Source organism: Phaethon lepturus, unplaced genomic scaffold (genome assembly GCF_000687285.1).
Source record: "Phaethon lepturus isolate BGI_N335 unplaced genomic scaffold, ASM68728v1 scaffold962, whole genome shotgun sequence".
Taxonomy (NCBI): Eukaryota; Metazoa; Chordata; class Aves; order Phaethontiformes; family Phaethontidae; genus Phaethon; species Phaethon lepturus.
This window is the reverse complement of record NW_010520999.1, coordinates 5,413-29,943: the sequence shown is the minus strand read 5'-3', so window position 1 is coordinate 29,943 and position 24,531 is coordinate 5,413. Positions and strand designations below refer to the sequence as shown.

At 42.3% G+C, this 24,531-nt stretch overlaps 3 protein-coding genes across 3 annotated transcripts in view; 1 reads left to right on the top strand and 2 right to left on the bottom strand.

Moving 5' to 3' along the window:
- Positions 1-1,011: 1,011 nt before the first annotated feature.
- Positions 1,012-4,298, bottom strand: TMEM52B (transmembrane protein 52B). Its single transcript, XM_010297557.1, has 5 exons — positions 4,251-4,298; positions 3,533-3,576; positions 2,826-2,864; positions 1,720-1,886; positions 1,012-1,262 (listed from the first exon to the last, which is right to left on the bottom strand). Exons 1-5 carry the CDS (start codon positions 4,296-4,298, stop codon positions 1,012-1,014), a joined length of 549 nt encoding a protein of 182 aa, XP_010295859.1.
- Positions 4,299-7,303: 3,005 nt separating this feature from the next.
- LOC104628846 lies at positions 7,304-14,232 on the top strand. The gene is made up of 7 exons (XM_010297559.1): positions 7,304-7,367; positions 7,843-7,980; positions 8,517-8,609; positions 10,117-10,215; positions 10,544-10,668; positions 13,674-13,792; positions 14,070-14,232. Exons 1-7 carry the CDS (start codon positions 7,304-7,306, stop codon positions 14,230-14,232), a joined length of 801 nt encoding a protein of 266 aa, XP_010295861.1.
- A 7,386-nt stretch (positions 14,233-21,618) lies between these two features.
- Positions 21,619-24,531, bottom strand: part of LOC104628843 (C-type lectin domain family 1 member A-like) — a 5,421-nt gene continuing 2,508 nt past the window's right edge. The window contains 4 exon segments of the mRNA XM_010297556.1: positions 21,619-21,742; positions 23,374-23,486; positions 24,042-24,196; positions 24,456-24,531. The exon segment at positions 24,456-24,531 is cut by the window's right edge and continues 24 nt beyond it. Of these exon segments, the coding sequence (XP_010295858.1) occupies positions 21,619-21,742; positions 23,374-23,486; positions 24,042-24,196; positions 24,456-24,531 (468 nt within the window).

Sequence of the window (24,531 nt, the reverse complement as noted above, 5' to 3'; positions counted from 1 at the left end):
AGCCCGTGGTGAAGCCCATGGTGAGACCGGCTGTGCCCCTGCAGCCCATGGAGCTCAATGCTGGAGCTGATCTCCACCTGCAGCCCAGGGAGGATCCCCAGGTGGATGCCTGAAGGAGGCTGTGACAACGTGGGAAGGCCATGTTGGAGCAGGGTTGCTGACAGGAGTTGTGATCCTGCGTGGGACCCATGCTGGAGCAGTTTGTTCCTGAAGGACTCCACCTCGTGGGAAGGACCCGCTCTGGAGCAGTTTGTGAAGAACTGCATCCTGTGGGAAGGACTCATGTTGGAAAAGTTCACAGAGGACTGTCTTCCATGGGAGGGACCCCATGCTTGAGCAAGGGAAGAGTGTGAGGAGTCCTCCCCCTGAAGAGGAAGGAGTGGCAGAGACAACGTGTGAGGAACTGACCCCCATTCCCTGTCCCCCTGCACCACTCGGGGGGAGGAGGTAGAGAAATTTGGCAGTAAAGTTGAGCCTGGGAAGAAGGGAAGAAGGGAGGGTGGGGGAAGGTGTTTTTTTAAGATTTGGTTTTATTTCTTATTGTCCTACTCTGATTAGATTGGTAATAAATTAAACTAATTTCCCCAAGTCAAGTGTGTTTTGCCTGTGACGGTAATTGGTGAGTGATCTCTCCCTGTCCGTATTTTGACCTACAAACCTTTCATTATAGTTTCTCTCCCACTGTCCAACTGAGGAAGGGGAGTGATAGAGCGGCTTTGGTGGGCACCTGTTGTCCAGCCAGGGTCAGCCCACCACATCGTGCAAACTGTGATACTAGTGATGTGTGTATGTAATAAATGGACATGGAGAATGCCAATGGCCAGTTACCTCAAGGAGGTGTCAAAAGAAGCCCTCAAAATATGCTGGATCTGAAAATATTTGAAATTTTAGTCTCTTTTTTTTTTCCCTTTCTCATTAGACTAAGGAAGTTAATCTGCTATTCCTAACCCAGAAGAATTAGTCTCGGCATGTAACTATTCTGTATTATTTGCCACTCAGTACAAATAGGCACTAGTGTCCTGGGAGGGCTGGTTGGGCATCCTTGCCTTCGGCAGATGCCTGCAGTTTTTCCTCCGGCACTGGATCCAGGTCTGGCACTTTCTGGCCCGCCTTGGCGACTGTGAATCTGCTCATGTGCAGAGCTTCTTCGTAGACTGGAGGAGTGTCTGGTGCGGAGAGGGGTGGTGGTCCCTGCGCGGCGTTATGGGAGCGTGCCACCGCTAATATCCTCCTGGCAGCAGGTCCAAACACGGAGTGGAGAGCTGAAAGGGAGGAGACAAAAGCCGTTTGCCCTGCTCATCCTGAAAGCACAAGCGATGAGAAGAGGACAAGTATACCTGCAGCACACAGGCTTTTCTCTCCCCACAGCTTGAGTGTTTTCCTTTTCCTGCCCCTTCACCCTTCCCTGCAAGGGAGGGGGCGTGTGAAACCCCATCGGTGACATCCCACAGTTACACCTTCCTCAAATGCCACCGAGGCCCGTAGCTGCCCTAATTCCACCCCAACGTGTCTCACAGCTGACTCACCATCTGGCTGTGTTTGCTGCAAGAAGCCTGGTGAGCACCTTGACTTGTACTATCTACATGTGCCACCTTCTCTGCCTCCTGCCACCAACTTCCCTCTGTCCGCCTTGGGGTGCCGCAACCTGGGCTTTTTGTAAGTGCAGCCCCTCACTCTGGGGTGTGCTGACATCCCCAGCCTCTGTCGAAGCCAACTCACAGGTAATGGTGCTCTGGAGGGTGCTGTCATGATCAAAAGCAATGACAGTGACCTCATAGGGCTGAGGACCCGATTCCTCCCCTGTCTGATGGCAATGAAAACAGCATCTCACGCAGACAGAAACTAGGCCACACAGGAGCAGCAGCCCACCGATCGCCACCACCAGCCTGGAAAGGGAGAGGACACAGAATTACAACAGAAAGACTTCATTTGTGGAGGGCTTTTTAAGGTCTCTCCCTGTTGGAAGTAGGGCTAACCTCAAAGCCATTAATGTTCAGCAGAATTTGGACAGGATCCAGGGATGGAGATCCTGCGTCCCCTCCAGGCACCCATTCCAGTGCTACACCACCCTTGGGGGGAAGCATTTTTTCCTTCATTCTAATCAGAATTTCCCTGGATGCAGCTTGGCCAGTCACCTCAGGTCCTTCTGCGAGGCACCTCTGAGAAGACTCTGGCTCTTTCTTCTCTCTAGATCCACCTTAGGTAGTGGAAAACTGCACTTAGGCTGCCCCCTTAGGCTCCTCCAGACCAAACAAACCTGGTCCTTTCAGCCCCTTCTCATACACCATGTCCTCTGGACCCCCGACCACTTTGTTTGCTTTCCAGTGGAGAGGACTTGCTCCAGTCTCTCAACATATCTTTTGTACTTGGCGACCAAAACTGGACTAGGTATTCCAGATGTGTCCTCCTAAAGGCCAAGTGGAGAGGAAAAATCGTATCTCAATCTGCTGGTTATGCTTGTATTAATGCAGCCTTATAGATGTCCAATGACTACCATCCATTTTAATCTCATCCTGGTGAGAATTGCTAAGGAATCATACTGAAATTACTTTAAAAACGAGCCTTTTAAAAGGCATATTGTGCCATGAATGCTTTATTAATATTGTGCATCCAACTAAATTAATACATGGAATAAGAAAGGAGGCCAGTGATGGCAAGTCAAAATTTGTCCAAGATGATGCAATAGCTAAGGGATTGCCTTGCTACTGTAGAGCATTAGGGGGTGCCAAGGGAAAGCAGGGGCTACATTGCACATTTAACCCCACTCTTTGCTACTGAAGTTGTCCAGAGATGCAGGTATATAAAGTAAACATATGCCATCTTACCAGATATACCACAAACGGTCCCACTCTGTACCTGAACAGCTGAGAAGAGGTTACAAGACATAGTTAGCCACAGAATAACAAATAAATGGGAAGATCCCTACTGTATCCCATTCCAGCTCCCCTCACACTCCTCACTTAGAGTCCAGCTTCTAAATAGCACAATGATGAGAAACTCACTGTGCTTTGTGGAGTAGACAGTTGTAAAACTCATCAATCTTCCTGTTAGATGAGTTTCCTTTCTGCTTGGCTTTCTCTCGTTATTGTTTTCTTGATATTTGTGCCTGCCCAATTCTGTTTGCAAGACTTAGGGATCTGCATTCACATTTATTTTGTCTTAATTTCTGTTATTCTTACAGCTGATATCACTGAGAGTAATATTCACCAAAGCAGTATATTTCAAACCAATTTTTCAAGGAAAGGTCAATTCCAAATTCATAATCTCCATCAATCAAAACACCAGAAAGCTCTTAATCATTACAATTATCCAAATAGGTAGCAGGAACAGTACCACGATCAGTATGTTGAATAGGTATCAATTAATACACTTCACATTCAAAGCAACGGAAATTTTATGTGAGTTTTCAATAGCTGCAATTAGAGTAACCTTTTCTGGAAAATGTCAGACACCACATCATAACACTGATGTCTGCTTCTGCCTTTGTCCTTCACTGTCTTCTTAACAGAGTGCAAGATCAACTAATACTCACAGTTCAGTGTTAAGACAGCCTTCCTCACCTCTCACCTGGGGGAACTAGAAAGAGAAAAAGAAACAAGACACAGCTAGAGTGAAAAAAGCCTTTGTCATATGGAACTTTTATCTTTGTCACCTGGACTATTAGCAGTCTGAATCTCTTACAGTTTACTGTTATCTATCTTCCGCTGTTTCCATTTGTAAGGATTTGTTCCATTTTCCGCTGTTTCCATTTTTCCATTTCCGCTGTAGATTTGAAGTAATTGTGATACCAACTGCATTGTTTCATATCTTAACTTCCCATAGCCATTAAAATTCTGCTTAGCAACGCTCCCAGGACAGACCCCGACTTGCCTTCACCCTGACCACAAGTTTCCCTTTCCCCACCATAAGCTATGTCATGCTACAGATGTAGATCTTTCTCCATGCTCCAATATTAAGAGCATTTAGACATCCTGCTTCATATTATACCCACACTGACTTAAATTCTGCTCTGTCTCTCCAGCACTCCTACTCATCTCATTCCTTTGCCTTGGGTACGCTGACCTCTGTGATACCATCCCTGGAAGAGCAGCAAATATTCTTCTCTTCTGTGTGTCTGCCTTTTATATGCCAGTTCCTTCTGATATCAGGGAAATTCTTGTGACTGTCAATAGCTAATGCCCCTCCACCTTTCCAAGCTACCTCCACAACTGAGCAGAGACCCATAAAAAGGAATCTGAGATGTGACTTACCCTTAAGAAACACCCTAAAACAAAGCAGATCATGACTGGGCTGTGCATCCCTGTAGGGTGGTTCTGTGGCCTCTTGCTGTCTCAAGCTGCTTGATGTCTTCTTGTCCTTTCTAGTTGCAGTTCATCCTCACCAGTCCACTGACCAGGAGAAGGAGCAGATTCCTTGTTGTGTGTTGAATCCAGTCTCTTCTTCCTGCTCTACCTCTTTCTGTCCTCCTCCGGGTCTGTCCTTCTCCTCTGCCTTTCAGGTTTTTGCTTTGTCTCATTCCCTCTTTGTCACTGACAACAACTGTTTGTTTCTGCTTGTCTCGTTTTGTTATTCTCTTGGCCTGCTTCTCTCCCTCATTTGAAGGGATCTCAAAAGCCTTCCAGTCAGATCAGGAGAAAAGCGGTGGCTACGAGTTCTTACTTTAGATGTTGAGCTAGTTCAGTAAAGGACATCATGAGATCTCTGCAGACCTGACCCTTCCCTTCTGTGAGCAGAAAGGGTCTCTGAGTTTGTTCATTCCCAATTATTCCTCTCCCCGCCCCTACCCTGAGGGGATCAGGTTGAAGGTCATGGTATTGACCTGTTTAAATGGAGTTTAGATTCCTCTCTCTCCTCCAGTACCTTTTCTGTCCCTGCAGTCACATTGTCCTACCTCTGTGGATCCAATCTATTGACTTTAGCTATATAATCAACATCCAGAGTATACGTTACAAGCGAGATGTTCCTGGTGAAGTGAAAGTGTTTGCAATATAATAATTATAAACAGCATTTTATATATATAATTATATGTATGTCTGTTTGTGGATATGTATATGAATGCAACATATATATACATTTATATGCATGCGTACACATGCAGATGCAACACCTATTGTAGCTCCCATTTTAAGGCTCTGCCACCATCCCTCTTACCTGGTAGTCTCCTGCTATGTCAGTCCCACAACTGACGGTCTGCTCACTCACAGGTCCCACTCTTGAACTTCTTGCATGACCAGCCAAGTCCCCCAGATACTTTGCATCACAGGAATACATGTTGATTCTCCTATCCTGGATGCTATTTGTCCTGCAGCTGGTAAAGTTAGTAGGTTCCATTCAACAACCCATTAATTTTGTCTCTTTTGTAGAACTGCTTTAGATTTCTGTTACTGCTCTTGGCTATTCAGTGTGTTATTACATGCGTATAATTGTGTTCACCTTCTCTTTCTCTTTTGAATAGCTGAGAGAGAAAAAAATGCTTGGCAATAATGTGTTACTATTTGTGTTTGGGAACCACCTGGGACTGGTGCATAAATATATGTTAAGGGCAGGACAGCAACTAGAGAAACTTGTTGCCCCATGTTGCAATCACAATGCATTCACATTAAACTAGTGAATCATTAACCTTGGTGATGCATATTAGAGTTGCAGAGCAGAACCAATGGATTCATGAACATAATGTATTCTCCCAAAGCAGGCTAAAACCAATTTACCATTCTCTAATTATAAAAATAAGGTGCAGTATAAGCATGCCTTAGCATGCACTTCTTTATCAATCGATTGATCGATTGATCTATCTATCTAACCAGTCTGCTACTGGAAAGTTTCTGAGTCATGGTGGACAAATAAGAAAGATAGAAACATGAGCTATTGGCTTGGTATTTACATGGGAATTGCCCAATATTCTTTTTGTCTCTTTCTCCTTAAATTCTTTTGTGTATTATAGGAGTTTTAGAAGAAAAGACCTAGCAGAACTGTGAAATAGCCTTTCTTGTTTAAAACTGTCGGGATTCAATGTGGAAAAGAAGTGCAAATTACCAATGTTTTTCAGGGGTGTTTCCTTATCAGTGTGATAATTCAATAGATTATCACTTGATTTTTAACTGAAATTCAGTCTCATGACAATTTCAAATTCTAGAAGGATCAAACTGGAGAAATATCAAATGAAGTGATAAAAAATTTCTCTACAGAAAAAACATCAATGTGACTTGAAACAGTGACCCCTCCAAAGGCATATCATAAGTCATTCTTGCTGAAACTTAGTAATCATTCTATTTCTATGGCATTGCCGTCAATATTGTGCATCCAGTAATCCACCTATGGCCCTGCTGCAGTAAGCTATCATTCAACAATGATATAAATTTCTCCACATTCTCCTGTTATTTTGCCTCAGTTATCTCAATATTTGATTTTTCTTTGTTTTATTGTATATTCAAGTGACTTTTCTCTTCCATATTTCCCCCTTGCCACCTTTCAAAATGTTTTAAAAATGTGATCAGATTCTTACAGAACTGCTAAAACAAAGATATTCCATCATTGGCTTTTTGCTGTTCTCTGCCATTGTTTAAAATCTAAGGGTCCGTTCCATAGTAAGCTATGTGATTTGAACATACCCTTCCCTGAGTGCCAGAGAAAGCAGACTGTGGTATGGACAGAAAATACTTCTCTCCTCTCTGCTTCCCTGTTCTGGTTGTATCAAGGGATGCATCTCAAGCCCGTTCTAACTTTTATTTCCTAGGTAGCATGATCTTACCTGGGAGTAAAGATTCTTAATGCGATGAAAAAATGCTGTTGTACAACTTAGAAGTTGCTGAGAAATTGCTGCTTGTTCCCTGCTACTCTTCAAAGGAGTATTCCACTAGAGCCAGCTTGATTAGTCACACCCAATACTTCCCCATGGGCATTTAGAAATGTAAAATATGGGAACACATTTGGGTCTCACAAGGACCCCTGATACTTTTACAGGTGTAGTAAGACATTATCAAAACTTTCATGTATTTTACACTGAATGATGATAATCCAAAAGGGCTCCATTGCTTGTAAAACAAAACCAGATCATTTTTAACAAAGCGCGCATAAAGCAGCGGGACACTTCCCTCCCATATTTCATGCTCTTTCCACTGAGGACATAAGGGTTGTTACTTCCCCTTGACAGAAAATGTGACAGGGGCTTCAAAAGCAGCAGCTCATCAGAAGCAGAGTAAGGCACTCCTGGAAATTAACATTTATTTGTCTATACGTTTCTGCCCAGATGCTGCTGTCTAAGTCACTGCGCTCAACCTTTCCGCGGTAAGACAGAAGTCTGGGAATGCCTCCTGCCCTCTACCCAGGGAGATTTGACCTCCAGCAGCCTGGGGTTGGCAAAGCCCCCGGTGAGACACGGTGCTGGGGGGGGTCGTGTTCTGTGCTACCTGGTGCTCGTCCTTGTTCCTGAGTTAACAACTGGCGAGACCAGTAGCTCCTGGGCTGCATGCCGTAGAGCCATAGGGAATAAAATGGAAAATTCGGATCTCATTCCTGTCGTTTTGCCAGCAGACCTCAAAACACCAGGGAATGTAGGACCAGTTAAGTTTCTCCTCCTTATTCCTAGTGCTCAGAGTTTGAGAGAGCATGGTGCAGGTGCTCAGGCTGACAGGTGACCCCTCCTTGGATGCAGCGGCAGCCCTTAGCTGCTGTGCTCTATTAATCACGCTTGCTAAAAGGCAGTGATTATCACGTGTGACTGCGCCTAGACTGCTGCCAGCCCAGAGCTGGTCCGGGAGCACAGCATCATGCTCTGGTACGTGAGCCTGGTACACAGACTCTCCTTTAGTTCAGCAGATTTCTTCAGCTCATTCCCTTTTACAGTGCAGGTGTACCTGGAACGGCAGCTGGGAAACCTGGATTCATTTCTTTGTGTCGTAGGAATGGGCAACGGCTGTGACAAGTCAATGCGCTACCCCGTCAGGGCAAGCGCGACGTGCTTACAGGCAAGAAGCAAAGGGGGTCAGTATGTTTCTCACTCCATTTTACCTCCAGTCCTCCTGTGCCACTTGAGAGATCGAGGAGTCCTTCTGGATGAATTTACTGAATATTAATCACTGTATAATAAAGCCAGGACGCACCCCCCCACACACCCCGAAAATCTTCAGGGAATTGTTTAGACAATCCAAAATTAATGTAATTTCCTCTTCACCCCTCCCCTTCCTTTTCCTTTTTTTCTACAGAAAGAATGTACCCCTAAATTGGATAATTCTATGCATCTGTTGCAGGAACTGAGAGATTTCTGTGCCCCCCATTGTATTTCTGCATACAAAGAAGATTTAAATACTATTCTGGGACTCTGCTGCATGTAAACAACCCCCAGTATCACTGTGTCATGAAATCCTTTAGTATGAGCCAAAAAACCCTTCTGACTTTTGCATGAATCACTCTGTTAGCTCCCCATGACACTGACCGTTCATTTGATCCCAGCCAGAACCTTATCCCTGTTTCTCCTGTGGCATCAACTAAACTTTTTAATTCTCCTGTAACCTTGCCAGAAATGACAGGTGAAGAAGTGACATACGCAGACCTGAGATTCATGACACTGGAAAAATCCCAGGACCAGGAGCTCCAGACTGCCAGAGCAAAAGGTAGTGGTTGTGTTGGGGAGCTGTTCTCTCCAAGGCAAACTCTCACCTTGGAGAACATTTTTTATGCGGCACTCAGAGGAGGATGTCACCTACCAAAATGCAGCTGGCTTCTGGGAGCCCTTTGGACTCAAATCTTCTAAGAAATTGTTGGGAGAAAAGAAAAAAGGTGGGAGATTAAAAAGAATGGAAGGGTGGAGAATGTGGAAAAACTATTGCAATTTGAGAGGAGAGATATAATAAAGGTTGTGGGATGCAGTTAAGTAAAAATAAACATGTTCCAGTTAGACATTAAGTGTCAGCTCCTGGAAGTTAGTGAAGTAATCTGCCTAAGGAACCTTGCAAAAGTCTTTCAGCTTTACTTATTTAAATATTTAAGTGAAGGAAGTAAATGTACTTAAAAATCATAAAAAATATGCTACATAGCTTCACAGAGGAAGGGAAGAATGTGATTGATCCCAAATCTATATTCTTTATGCTATGCATTAATGCTTTAGAATCACTCTGTATGAAAGGTAGTAACAAAGCAAAGAGTTGTTATGTTCCAGCCTGACTAAAGATCTGGAGATGAATTTGATAAATTTGATAATAATCTAGTAGATTAAAGAGCTCTTTCTGAAGGAAATTGGCTAGCCAGTGATTATCTCATTCTCACTTTTTGAGGGGTCCTTGAGTTTTATACTTGGGAACTGAACTCCCAGTAATCTAGTAGGGTTCTTCTCAACTGTTTGGTTAAAGGGTTAGGGAACACAGGGAACAAAAGGCACCAATACCACGGGTTGTTATGCCAGTTATTTCTGTTGGTGACTCCAACATAGTATTAATATTCCCACTGGAATTTCATACTGGAGTCTACTAAAAGAACACAAAAGTTGTAAATTGGAAACAATCCTTTCCTCTGTGTTTTGGGACTGTGTAAATTCACAGGGGTGTTTGTACTTGCCCACATTGCACGAATGGGTGTGTGCATTTCCAGTTGTGAGGCTGTTTCTGTGCAACTGCAGGTATGTGGGCTTGTTCACATCTGTACGCCCTAATTTCAGATTATTTTGCAGGGGCCTGGCGTTCATTGGTGACTGTTTCTGAGGTTATTTTCTGAAAAGGTGAATTCGTTCCCTATTTGGCAGGTTAGGTGCTCAAAAGTAAAAACATCCCAATACATATGAAAATTTCAGCCATGTTGTTAGCACAAATACTTCCTTGGTGTTCTTTCCCCCCATGTGAAATTCTGTGCTGTTCAGCTCTATTTGTCCAATTACTTTTCTCTTAAAAGCCCCTGGCTAAGCTAGTCTTCATGGCTTGCTTACTTCCCAGCCCCCAACTCCTAAGGAGGACTGGTCACGGCCAAACAACGGGACAGTTTTCATAATGTAATACCACACACTGGTCTGAAACTCAACAATTCACTGGGCAGACCACCGGTCATGTTGTCTTGTGCAATGTAGGAGCTGCAGATACGAAGATGAGCGATTCCTGTTCTTGCTGCTTTCCTTCTTTTTGTCTGTCCCAGATTCCCCCAGCCCGTCTTCCTGTTGGCGACTGGCTACAGTGGCACTCGGCATCTTCTGCCTGAGTTCAGTGGCAGCTGCAGGAGTCTTGGCTGCCAGGTGTAAGTATGGTCATAGAAGAGGTGCTCAGAGTTCAGTATGAACAATTAAAAATCTAGGAAGTTAGTTAAGAAAAAGGATTAGCTGAGGGGATTAATGTTGCAAAAAAATGTCCCTTGCTGGAAGAGTTTACCCACTCAAGAGGTCTCCCAGTCTTTGAAATTGAGACGTATTACGCCTTGCTCACAGGTGTGAACAAACGTATGTAGGTCAAGTACATTCAGTCACAGGGAAGTACGTGTGTCTTTGGTAAGTTTATTCAGGTTGCACTGAGCGGTTTAGCTTTAACATTAATGGAACAATTTCATTTTTGTTTCATTGTGATTCAAGTCATCCTGGTCTGCCACCTTGTGCATGAAAGGGATGAAAACTTCACCCTGCAAAAGGCAATTATGGAAAGACTCAACCAGCAGCTGGAGCTCCTCCAGGCTCAGAATTTGAACTTGACAGAGACTGTAAAGCAACTTGCCACCTCCAGAGGTACATAGTGGTGAGAAGATGGTGGTTCCATCGCATTATGGTAGCCACAGATTGATTTTTTTCTATCAAGCATATTGGAAAGAAAAATAAAACCCCCTCAATTATTTCATTTAAAAAACAACTTCAACTGAGTCAATCAAAAAGCTGCCTTTCCATTTTGATAATTTTTTAAGTATCAGTCTTTTTGAAGTATTTTTATTGAATTTTTGTAATGGAGCTATTTTATAACCTAAACCAAACACTTTAATTCAGAAAATGTCATGATGATGACACCTTTTTTTTTTTTTAAAAAAAAGTGTTTCTAATACGTAAATTAATTGATGCTACCATTCCCTCTTTCACAGTTCCAGTGAATTATAGTAAAAAAATTTGTATGGAAAATTCCTACTGGCTTTAATTGTCTGGAATGCTTTGACTTGTCAACACAGCTTCATTCTGTTATGCAGTAGTGGATGCAGCAGTGGAAAAAATGCTGCTCTCTACCAAATGGGATTGTAATCACTGGTTTTCACAGTTGACAAACTATATGCTGAGGCATTTTTTTTCTTGTGTGAAATAGTGGTGTGAAACTTTAATGATAGGTGAGCTGAATGTGCTAGATTATCATAGAGCAAAGGGAAGAAAATCATAATAATTTAATGTCATGTGAGAGAGGGGCAAGTTTATTATCTTTGTAAATATCTACATTTGAATTTAACACAAACCAGAAGCTACTTCTAAAAGTCAAGTGCACTGTGCTGAGCTATCTATTGCCATCCAGCATCAAGTCCTGGCATTCCCAGCTGGCACTGGTTTGTTACAATATAGAATCATAGAATCATTAAGGTTGGAAAAGACCTTTAAGATCATCAAGTCCAACCGTCATATAAAAAGGTCATGTGAACTATAGAGCAATTAATACGATTTGACCAATAGTTAGGATGCAGTTCCCAGAAATATCTAAAATATTTTCTGTCAGGTCTTTTTGCTGCTTGTGGTTGTTTCAGTTTACAGCTAGAAATGGAGTTCCCCAAATGGTGCAAAAATGAAAGAAAAATCCAACATTTTGGGTTCTTTCTGGCTTCAGAAAGAGCAGTTAACTCTGCATGGTACTGTGGGCTGAACAACCACTCCGTCCTTCCACTGGTGCAGCATGCTATGGCATGCGTGTGCTGGACCAAGTGGCAAAAACTGTCCATGCCCCTTTGGATCCCCTCTACCCAGACTGTGGCTGTACCATCCCTGCCGCACCTCTGCTGACCTCAGGGGAGTTAACTGAGTTAACTGACTGAGGGTCCCAACAGGCAGCTAACAGAATAACGCGGCAGACAAGAGTCAAAGTGCAGCTGTCAGCAAGGTGTTTTCTTTAACAGCAATGGGGTCATTATCTTTCACTTTGGCTGGCCATCACTAGCTGACATCTGTGCACTGAATTCACAGCAAGTATGAAATGCTACCAGAAAAGTTGAAGTATAAATTGTGTTGTAAACCATATAGCGGGGAAGAGCTAGCCCTGATGTTAACAAGAAGTTGAAACTAAGTTCACAGGAATAGAGATGTGCCCATATGACTGAAAGTCCAGGTTTCCTTTCACGTCCACCTAGATGCATGTCTCTGTGAACATCGCTCAACCTTCCAAAATTTCCTCTCTTTGTGTTTTACTAGCACCCGCCAGCTTCGCTGGTCAGATTAAAAAAAACTCTATTATTTGTTTTTCTGTTTTTCATGTAGAAATGTTTTTTTGGATCTTCTGTTAACTGTGTTTATTAAGCCTCCAATGAAGACATGAAGGAGGAATTGTTGCTCCTCTGGGTGGCTGTGCACTGCTGTAGTGATCCTGCAGGGATCCACTGGATCACTAGAGACTGCCATCACTGACAAATCTGATCAGGTGCTGTTTTGTTTTCAAGGACATAAATGTATTCCTTGTCCTGAGAACTGGCTACAGTATGGGGAGAACTGCTACCACTTTTCAAAGGAATGGAAAACTTGGCAAGAAAGCAAGGCTCAGTGCTCTTCTCTGGAGTCCAGACTTCTTAAGATAGAGAGTAAGGATGAGCTGGTAAAGAATATTTTTTTTCTCTCTCTCTAAATTAGAGACTCTGCATGTTACTGTGGGCTGAACAACCACTCCGTCCTTCCACTGGTGCAGCATGCTATGGCATGCGTGTGCTGGACCAAGTGGCAAAAACTCTCCATGCCCCTTTGGATCCCCTCTACCCGGACTGTGGCTGTACCATCCCTGTCGCACCTCTGCTGACCTCAGGGGAGTTAACTGAGACACATCAGCTTGGGTCTACATCTAGATCCTCATCCCACCTCAGGGCAAATATAACTGACCTAGTACTGATTGGCAGCTCTTTTGTTGTCTTGCTGGAGCAAATTATTTAGCAATCATCAGAAGACTGGCCTTCAGCTTCTTGCTGTCCAAAACTAGAAATCTTGCTGTCCTGGCTTGCTCCCTGGCCTCTTCTCTCACATGAGCAGAAGAGGGTCCATATCTTTTCCTGACTCGTAAGTTGTAGATGTAGCAGCAGATAAAGCACAGACAGAAGAGCTCTTCCCCTGTGAAGGAATTTCTACCCAGACCCTTAACGGCAGTGGGATTATATCTTGAACACTGTGGTTTTATTGTCCATATTTTGCATTTCCTGTGTACAATGATAGCAAACGATGCAAAGCCTTTTCCTGCCTGACTTATGCAACCAGAGTGTTGGAAGGAAGTCATTATCCTGTACCCTTTACCCAGCTAACATGTAGGCTTTGGTTATCTCAATTGTCGATTTAGCTGAGAGCTTCTCAGCAGGTTCATTTTCCGTATCTCCAAAGGAGCACTGACTGCCAGGAGTAGGAGGCACTGCCCAGATTCACTTGCGAAGCGAAGCCTGTTATGCACAGGCGTGAGCAGCACTTTCGTTTGCCTGTCTCCTTTTCCAAGCCATAGGCTGTTACGAGTGAAGCAGGGATGTGATTCACAGGCTTTGCATTTATTTCCGTACAGGACTTTGTAACGCGATCAGCGGAGTCTTACAGTTCTTACTCTTTCTGGACTGGGCTGTCTCGCAATGGAGCTGAGGGGCCCTGGCTGTGGGAAGATGGATCAGCTTTTTCCCCTGATCTGTAAGTCACTGCACAGGTAGGAGCAGACCACATCCATGCACGTTTGTTATAAGCCAGAAGCAGCAGCCTTTAACCGCCACTTAGTAATTGCCTGTCCTGCTGCCTGTTTGCCAGAAGACAGTTCACCCATCACTCTCTTTCTTATCAACCTAGGCAAGCCCCCATCAGAGACCTCGTATGCTACTGTGCGTCAAATGGGTAGCAGTGGTTGGGAATTATTGTATCAGCCTGTGACTTTTTCCATGGGATGATGACTATCTCTGCTATTTTTTCGCAGGTTTCAGATTCAGCGAGCCAGCTCAAGCCCTCTCCTAGATTGTGTGTGGCTTCAAGGTGCAAACATAGACACTGCACGGTGTGGCGAGTACAAATTTTACATTTGTGAGAAGGCGGTGGATCCTGCCATGGCCAAGCAAGGGATCTATTTGGACGGGCACTAGTGTGCAGAGCTCTGCAGAGAGCCCTGTCCTGGCATACGCCATTGTGGGGGCGAGTTCTGCCCCAGGATTTGTGATAGGGAAGATGAGTCTGAGCTCAGGTTAATGTAACATCAGGGCTAATCTAAGCTTAATTTGCCCTCTGGTGGTACACATCAGCCAGACTCCTTCTTGGGCTTTTTTAAAAACAATGTAATTCCTTCTTTCTTCTTTCAGCCCTTGTATTCTTGTGCAACCACTTCTACCCACTTCTCATACATTCCTTGATAAATGAAACAAGATTAACCATATGATTCCAGAACTCTATTTTAAAGATTCATACTGATCTCACAGAAACAGGAATCAATGACCGTTTGTAAGAGCAACACGTCATGTTTTCAAAATCTGTCCATTGGGTATTCATAGATGTGAGCTCCCAGTTTACAATAAATTTCCAAATATTTGATTTAATTTCACGCCTCACCTGCTGATAACTAGACAGTGCAACAGAATCAGAGCCTGCATTAAAAGACAAATAAAAATATTTCTAGTTCTCCTGGTTAGAGGGAAAAGCTTTCAAATGGGATTGCATGCCCTGTGGGCTCAAAAAACAGAAGACAAATACACAACACGTCTTAATTGAGCGAAGTCAGCAATATTTAACGCCCAGGAATACTCAGGAATGACAGTCCAGCTGCTAGTGGATTGCAGCAGGCATTGGGCTTTAAGGGGGAAAGTGCATTCTTCTAAGACATCTGTCTTGATAATTATTCATGCCACATCTGATCCAGTTCTTTGATTTCTCAAATCCATTTTCCATTCTATCGCAGAATTTCAGAACTGGAATAAATATTGCTGCTACTGACCTTTTCGGTAGTGTGTCTTTTTAGGAAGTCACTGTGCACAGTAGGCTCAACAACCATCAAATATAGGGCCTTTAATGATGCAAAGCCTCCTGCCTCTTTGCTGCTGTTTAGGAGGCTGTTCATAGAGAAGACTGTATCAGAGAGAGCATCTCTCTTCTATGGCACTAGCAAAGAATAGAGGACTTTAAAATCCGTGAGGAGCAGTCAAGTTTATGGTTGGGACTTTGGTTCCTGTGTGTATTTTGTACTAATTTGAGCTATTCAGTGAAAATTGAACTGTAAGTCAGGGAAGGTGAAGGTATTTAGACAAGCCTCTAATTATATTTATGACAGACGTAAAGCTATGCATCAGAAGTGTGTGGTAGCAAGAGCCAACAAGTGTGCTGCACCCCTCACTGAATGAGTGTTTAGCAATATGGCAATTATCTTAATTATGGATATGAAGATGTAATTTAGAGGAGCAGGGACAACAGAGAGTGCCTTGCTACACAGCTATCTCATAGTCTGAAAATGCTGCATTTTCTAAGTCTAAGTACGGGGCCTCAACAGCTGTGGAGATACTAGCTGGGATCCCAGCACTGACTGGTCTACAGGGGATGCAGGTACAACGTGAATGATGGGAGGAGTGACCCACACAGGGCTGTTGTTCTAACGCATGCAGGGCATGGTGGGAGACTCCATCTTATAACCCTTGATAATACAAGAGGGTGTTAAAGATCATATCATAAGGAAGCAGGAGAGCCCTCACTGAGGGGACTGGGGCTGGTATGAGGAGGAGCCAGTGAAGGGCTGATGTAGTGAGAGAAACTGATGTGAGGCAACTGGCGTGATGGTCTTGAGGTCTGCGGACCAGTGAGGTGAGCAATGGTTGGTTGTAGGGGCTATGGTATCATGGTTGTATTGTATATTTATGGTTGTATGATTGTATTATGGACTATTGCTGGGAGCAAAATGGTGCATAAAATGAAGGAAGGTAATGTTGAATGAAAGTCTGCCATTCTGTACTGTGCTTGGGAGGAGAATCTATTAGACTGTCTTGTCTCCCTGTCTGAGGCACAAAGCGCTGGTCCCTGTGTCTGGCTGTTGAATAGTCACAGTCTCAGGAACTTATAAAACAAGGGGTAAACTCTTGGTCCTCATTCCTGTCTGGACTTTTTAATTTTATACCACATCTTCATGCCTCAGAGACTCGTAATTAGAACCGCTACATGATGAGCCAAGTTGCACGAGGCATCCAGTAATTGCCCTGAGGTGTGCAGTGTACAACCTGTTACTGTGTGTGAGTAATACCTGACCCTGAGTTTCCTTGATATGTAGCGTAAATCAGTTTTTGAATTTTTGCTTAAACCAGGAGAGAAAAATCTACCCTTATACACAAGATGATCACTAAGTCACAGTACAATAATTATTTTGTACAGATGCCAAATCCTTCGTTATCTAGGTTATAATGTTCAGAACTTTAAATCAATTCAGAACTAAGCAATTTCATGCACGTACCTTCTGCACTTTCCCCTTTCCCATAGCCACCTGCACCCATCGGACCACCTTCTAAATCACTCTGTGCATTCTTCATGCAATTCTTCTTAACTCCCTTTGAAACGTCCTCTTCAGAAGTATTTCTCAGACTGCCCAGTGTCCATTAAACTAGTTGGCTCACAGGAGTCTGTTTTGTGCTGCTGAGTGAAGGGAATATTCTCAGTAGGCAATGAGTTAGATCAGTCTTTCCACTGTTAGAATAGTCTTTCCACTTAGATCTGCAAGTCATACTAACCACTGCATTTTGCACAGCTACCTGTGAAGTCTGGTCCTTCAAAATTACTGGAACTTCAATTTAATTTGGCTTAAGCGTGATTTCAACTCTGCTTTCATTCAGCTGCAGCAAGAACTTAAAACTGACAAAGTTCAAAAGGCAGCATGCAATCATATCTTTAATTTAATGAACTGAATCATTTCAAGTCATACAATGCACATAGGCAAATCTTTAGGTTTTGTTGCACACTGAAAAAAACAAAGGGTGAAAAATGGTTTTTGATAGCCACCACTAAAATAGTAATTACTCGCTGTCTGTTGTTGCCTTAAGGTTTTGTTAGCACAACCAGGGCCTCTAATTGTTCTGTATTCTTGATGTTATGTTGTTCAAACCTCTTAAGTCTATAATTAGCCTTTTCTGTCCAATACAACGTCTGCTCAAATCAGGATATAAGCATTGTACCCATGCCACGTTATTACAAAACGAATCTTCAGATCACAAGCCACCGTGAGTTCTTCTTGGCAAATAATTTCCTTACTGTCCCCAACATGAATATTTGTCTCAATAGATCTACCAACTCATGAGTGTTATTCTTCATAGTACCTATGTGTTCTAAAGACAAATTGTTCTGTCAGTTTTCTTACATTGTTTTCAGTTGCTTCATGTTGACATGCAGCTGCACAAGTATCTAATTTCTTGGCAAAGCTCAGAGATGCTACCTTAAACGGGGTGTCACAGCTTTACTTTTTAATGAGTTTTCTTCTCTGTGTTGTCGTGCTCTTTACCCTTGGTGGCAGACAGTCAGTAAGCCACCTGCGTCATAAAAACTTAAACAAATCCAAGTGGGGAAAAATGTTCTTGCAGCAAGATCCCAGTACTCATAATTAGCAGAGAAAATAGATGTGTCTCTGGTTTCATGTGGAGACAGAAGCTGCTGTCTTTAAACAGCAGCCTTGCAAAATACACTGTTGTTTTTCAAGTTGCACAGTCAGATGATATATGGAAAATGCTGCTAAATCACCTCTGCTAAGGACTGCTGAGAGAACAAGGAAGCAAGGAGAGAAGCACAGTAATTTGTTGAATATATCACAGTAAATATAGCTATGTATTGGTTAAGTGAAATGTTTAGTTTTTCTCAGATTTTAAGTTCTGTTTAAAATGAGTGTTCATATCCTAGACCTAAAATCAAAGTCAGAGCCATGAGAGATGGTCAAGAGAGTTTTTTTCTGTGCACTTGGAATTCTGCACACAGAGTCATGATTTTGGGAATATCCATTTGAACATATACATTCAATCTTGTTTAGTCTAATATTTTGCCCTCTCTCTAATCTTTGATTCTCTTTCCACCACCATCTCATTCCTAACCCTCTTGGATAAAAGAACTATTTTTAATGCTAAAAAAAGAAGTAAAAAAGGAAACATTACTCATCCTCCAGCTCTCTGGTTAGAGTCATGTGGGGATTTCTCCTATTGCAAAATTGAGATTCCCATCCTATAAATTTAGCAAAAAGAAGATTGTGATTTTACATTTGAAAACCAAAATGCAGAGCTTGTCTAAATGCTTCCAGAGAAGTCTATTTCTATTTTCATTTCAGAAATTCAGAGCCAGTAGTTTGCAATCACACATATGTCTGCTATCCTCCCTGCTCCCCACCATTCTGGAGGTCTACCAGGAAACTGAACAGGAAGAATGCTCATGCCTTCTGTAGAAGGGTTGTCCTTTTGTTCTGATTTGAAACAAAAATATTCAGAGTTGTGAAATATTCTTTGGCAGAGAAAGACCACATAAATATGATTAAGCCATCAGCAGCAAAGCCAGTATTTTCTCCCTATTCAGTGTTTCCTGTATTTTATTCCTTTCTCATTCTTTAGCTTCATTGGGCTTTTTTCAGAAGAACATAGCTAATAACAGTGGGCACCTGAAACAAACAAACAGACTCAAGTGACATATGGAATTGGAGCACTCAGTTGGAACACACTTAAATGCACAGGTGGCCTTTGTGGGTAAAACATTTCCTGGAGATGGACAGTCAAATAACCATGCTGAAGTCATATTTGCTGCTATTTATAATGTCAAACTAAGTTAAAAGCTTGTCATAGCAGAAATTATGGTGGAGATACTTAATAAGAACTGTGTAGCTAGAAAGCAGTATTTTGTAGCAGAAAGTGAATAAATAATTAACATCAACTTGCCCATGTTATAATGGCAAAAGTCTTATGCACTTAAAACATCTGCATTTTGAAGCATAGTGTTACAACCCAAGGAAAGGGAACAGTTCCTTCTGTTGTATAGGTAAGACTGTATTATGAATATCACACATTTATAGACAAAGATGTGTCGTTGTTAAATGTGGTGCTTCCAGTCGCATCCCTATGCAAAATGCATATAGGAATAAGCATCAAATTTCTAGTGGACATAATATATTAAGTGTCACAAAAGTACATCAAAATACCTTTTCAAATTTGCCCACTCAATTTTCCAACATGAAGTGAAGATCTCGGAGTCACTTTCAAACTTGGAACAATAACAAACTGATTTTTGTAATCAGTGTTCCTACTAAAAAATGGCAAGCACTATTAAACTGAGCACCTCATTTGAACATGGCCAGGTTGGTATCACACAGAGATTTTATGAGACTATATTCAGTAGTGTCTGTAAAATTTGAGCTCTTGAAAAAATGGGTGAGGTTGGAAGGGACCTCAGATCAGAGGGCTGGAACAACTCTCCTATGAAGAAAGGCCGAGAGAGCTGGGATTGTTCAATCCACCTTGCTGTCTTCTCATCCAGCCTGTACATCTATGTAGAGATCCTTCTCTATGAGGAGACAGTGTTGAAAGCCTTTCTGAAATAGGTGTAGACAATATCCACTGCTCTCCCCCTGTCTACCAAGCCAATCATCTGGTCAAGCATGACTTCCCTTTGGTGAATCCATGCTGGCTACTCCCAATCACCTTCTTGTCCTTCATGTGCCTGGAAATGGTTTCCAGAATTAGTTGCTCAGGGATTGAGGTGAGGCTGATCGGCCTGTAGTTCCCTGTTTGCATAAGTATTCCCTGATTTGATCCTATTGCACCACGGATACATCTCCCCTACTCCAGACTTTTCTGTGGCCTCTGGGACCTGGGATTCCTGAAGGCAGGTCTTGCTGGTAAAGACCGAGTCAAAGAAGGCATTCAGTACCTCAGCTTTTTCCATGTCCTATGTCACCAGGTCCCTGGTCTCATTCAACAGTAAGCCCACATTTTGCCTCATCTTCCTTTTGTTACCCATGTACTTGTAGAAGCCCTCCTTTGTTGCCTTTGACATCCCTCACCAGATTCAATTCCTTTTTGGCTTTGACTTTCCTAACCTCACTCTGCATGATCAGACAGTGTCTCTGTGTTCCTTCCAGGTTACCTGTCCCTGCTTCCACTCTCTGTATGCTTCCTATTTGTGTTTGAGTTTTGCCAAGATCAGCTTGTTCATCCATGTAGGCCTCCTGACATTCTTGCCTGGCTTCTTACTCATTGGGATGGACTGGTCTGGAGCTTGGAGGAGGTAATCCTTGAATATTAACCAGCTTTCTTTGATCCCTCTTCCCTCCAGGGCCTTATCCCATGGGACTCTTCTGAGCAGATCTTTGAAAACGCCAAAGTCATCTCTCCCGAAGCCCAGGGCTGTGAGCTTGCTTTTTACCTGCCTCCCTCCCCTCAGGATCCTGAACAAGATACACCAGATACAGTTACTTAGATTTAGAAAATCATCCATTCCAAAATACGATTACTATACAATACCAAAAATACGTACGTTTTCCCATACATTGGAAAATTCCATTCCCCATTCAGCAATTAATAGTTTTCTGAATACCGTCACAGCATTCCAGCTATCAGTGCAGCCATTCATGCCACATATCCATCCTTTCATATTATGAGATGCGTTAGGATGGACGTATTCTATGTTGGCTGAAGACTAATGGCTCTCAGATGGCATTCTTGGAAAAAAACAATCATTATTCCATTCTCCTTGCATAACTGCAATGATGATTATGATAATAGCATACTGTTTATTAAAACTTATTTAACACTGACTTCTGGGCATTCTTGGAAGATCATATTATCGCATGTAAAGGAAGAACATTATTATCTGGAAATAAAATTTGAACACATCCAAAATTCATATACTATATCCAGTCAAGAAGAGGACAAGGATGCCGAGTGATGCTTCACTGCTAAGCAGTGCACAAGGGAGCCACATGTCTTTGAGGAGTAAAGGAGAGGAGGGCTTGCCTTGGAGTTTTAGAGGAATATAGAATAACTGAAAGTGAGTGTGCTGAAGAGAGGGCTGGAAATAGTTAAGCGTTATTGGAGGTAAGCATATCTTTACAAATAAAAGTGAAAGAAGACTCATCATCTGAGCAAGGTCAAAAGGACTAACAAGAGAGCCTTGGTAGAAATGGATATATATGACATTCTAATCAGAGCTACGAGAAGTGGTCCCACAGGCCCTTACACTTCTGGTTTCTTTGGCTGTAAGTAATGCTTAAGATTGTCAGCATCACTAAGGTAGAGGTTTCTGAACTAGAACAATGAGACTAATATCTTGTCTCTGATTTGAAGGTATTTGTTAATGCTGGTTCTTTTTATCTGCAAAGGCTTTCTGTCTCTTTTCCATTTTTGCGTTTGTGTGAACACACTAGAAAGGATGGACTCGGCTCTGAGTTTGTAGTAAACATTATTTTATAGCCCTTCTTTGAACAATCTGAATATAAAAACCTTCTTCATACTCTTCCAGTTCTTTTTCTGATGATAACCTTTTTAGATCAGCTGGACTGCTGCCTTCTCACAGATCCAGGGATATTTCTTGTAACAATTCTCACTGTAAACTCTTGACTTACGATAAAACAGGTATGCACAGTTTTGCTTAGAGGACAAATCAATCCTAGGAAAAAAAGCACACCACCATCTTGTTAAAAACTGTCATGTACAAATTTAACAAAATACTGTAAAGACCTTTCAGACAGTCATACATTATTTCAAAAGTTTCTTAGTCATTTTAAGATTTATAAAGTTTTATACAAAATATTGAAGAACATGACAGCTCATATAATTCAAATCTGAATGACCATTCTCCCATCTGCCTTCAGTTCAAACATGTAAAAAAAAAAGCTTATATACGGAGCATTATCAAGGCAGAAAATAGCACTAATTCCTCACCACCTCCAACCATTGCTTTATGTAGTGATAATCTGGGTCTGGAAACTGAAAGGCAGCTGTCTGTCCAAACAGATCATTCTGCCTGATGTCTACTAGCGATGGGAAGTGTAAGAGTTTGCAAGACAAAATGAGCACGTGCTTCCAAGGAGGCCCTGGAGAATCTTCACTTGAAGAAGGTTCTCCAGACCCTGAAAAGGACACTCATATTACTGCATACAGTGACCACTACACAGAACAGAATGGGAAGTTGATTTTTTTCCCCACGGGTAGTAAAGGAGAAATACACCAAGTAAGCAGATCACATTTTACAATAAAAAGCAAACAGGTTGTCTCTACATAATTTTGACTAATTTTGTGAAATAAAGTTTTCGAAATGTTTATGGAAGAGAGAAGTGAATTTGGGATTATTGTGGCTGAGTAGAAGAGGCAGGTGCAGGAAGGCTTTGCAGGAGGTAGGTTGAAGGAAGCGTGGGTTGCTTGGTATAGAGTTGTGGTATGTTTCATAAAGTAAATGGGTTTAAATAGTAAGGGCAGTCACTGATTGCACTGGTTTATTGATTCCTTCTCCTGCTCACACTTCCAATTTTCTGAGACTCTATTTATTTCAGGAACTCCACACCTAAAAGAGTATTTTAACTCCAAATACCTCTGTGGCTATATTCTGCCTTGAAGCTTTGCCATTGTCCTGGTTGCATCTGGGATACAGTTAACTTTCGTCCTAGTAGCTGGTATAGTGCTGTGTTTTGGATTTAGTATGAGAATAATGTTGATAACACACTGTTTTGGTTGTTGCTAAGTAGTGCTTATATGAAGTCAAGGACTTTTCAGCTTCCCATGCCCTGCCAGTGAGGAGGTGCACAAGAAGCTGGGAGGGAGCATGGCCAGGACAGCTGGCCCGGGCTGGCCAAAAGGATGTTCCCTACCATATAACATCAGGCTCTGTATATAAAGTGGGGGAGTTGGCTGAGGAGGGGTGGTGACTGTGGCTTAGGAACTGGCTGGGCATCGGTCAGTGGGTGGTGAGCAATTGTATTGTGCATCACTTGTTTTGTATATTGTGTTATTATTATTGTTGTTGTTATTATTACTCCCTTCCTTTTCTGTCCTATTAAACTGTCTTTATCTCAACCCATGAGTTTTAGCTTTTTTTGCTCAATTTCTCTCCCCTATCCTCCTTGGGGGGGGGGGGGGGCGGGGGGCAGTGAGCAAGTGGCTGTGTGGTGCTTAGTTGCCAGCTGGGGTTAAACCACTACAGCTATCAGTGGGATTTTGGTTTCCTCCTAATTTGATGCAGAGAGAGGATATTGTACAAGAAGAGATTAAAAACCACCAACTGTTTGAGTACAGAAAACTTACCACTCCATTCTCTTTGTAGAAAGTTTTGTATCATCTATCCAAGACCAGCCATCAACTCCATATGATAATCCAATCCAATAAGATCTTTTTTGTGATATTTGAGATATGCTAATCTATAAAAAAAAGCAAAACTTTTATCACCAAGGAGCTTGTGGGTATTTTTTTTTTGCTGTACCTAAAGAGCTACTGCTGAGATAGGAGGTGATCAAGAAAGAACCAAAGGAGGTAATTTGACAACGACTCTCTGAACTCCTCATCAGGCCCTCATAACATTTTCCAAGAGAAAGTTTGTCTATCTCTATTTGTCATGCCAACAGGAATATTTTGTGTCTGGAATCTCTACTAAATGTAAGACTAGGGTAACAATTCTCTTCAGAGCCCTGGCTCTCAGGGTATTCAAAGAGATTTCCTGAATGAAAGACTCTCTGCTTATAACTTTCAAGGGATCCATGACACTCATGCCCACTGTTAGTCTGACTAATATCCTGTGTTGCTAGCTACCTCATCATTACATATTTGTGGTTAAATGCTCTGCAGTCTGCATTGCCTCAGACCTTGAGAACAGTACGTCTATTACTCTGTAACATGAAGAGGTACTTGCTGACTGGTGTGGAGTTTTGAACAGTTGATACCAATGCAAAGAAATACCAGTATGATTGGAACCATACCAACTTGCTTTTCCTTTTCAGTATAAGAAGGGTGGCGTTCTGTGAGACGCAAAAGTCTTCACTTTCCTGCCATGTGGCCTCCTCTTCTGAAAAGTAGAAACAGGTGTCCCCTCCAACCCATTTCCAGTTTACAGGGCAGAGTGAACATGAGGGTCCTAGAACAGAAAGAAACCATCAGTCTCTTATAAGCAGCCAAAGGGAGTGTAGAGGAGTCTAAAACGATAGACCTGGAAAGTCAAAGTTATGCAGAGCTGAAATGCATACGGCACTCTTTGGGGTCTATAAAAATACTATTTTATTTTTTTTAAATATAAATTAATTATGTAATCTAATATAGCATATAACACCCTTGTTTAATCTAATATAAGGCCTAACACATAGACTTCAGGCTATGTGAACAGTAGTTCTACTTACTATCATTCTTACTGTCCATGTCACCCCTCAGGCACAATTTCTCTTTTAGTCCTTGCAAGCTTTCATTATGTTCAGC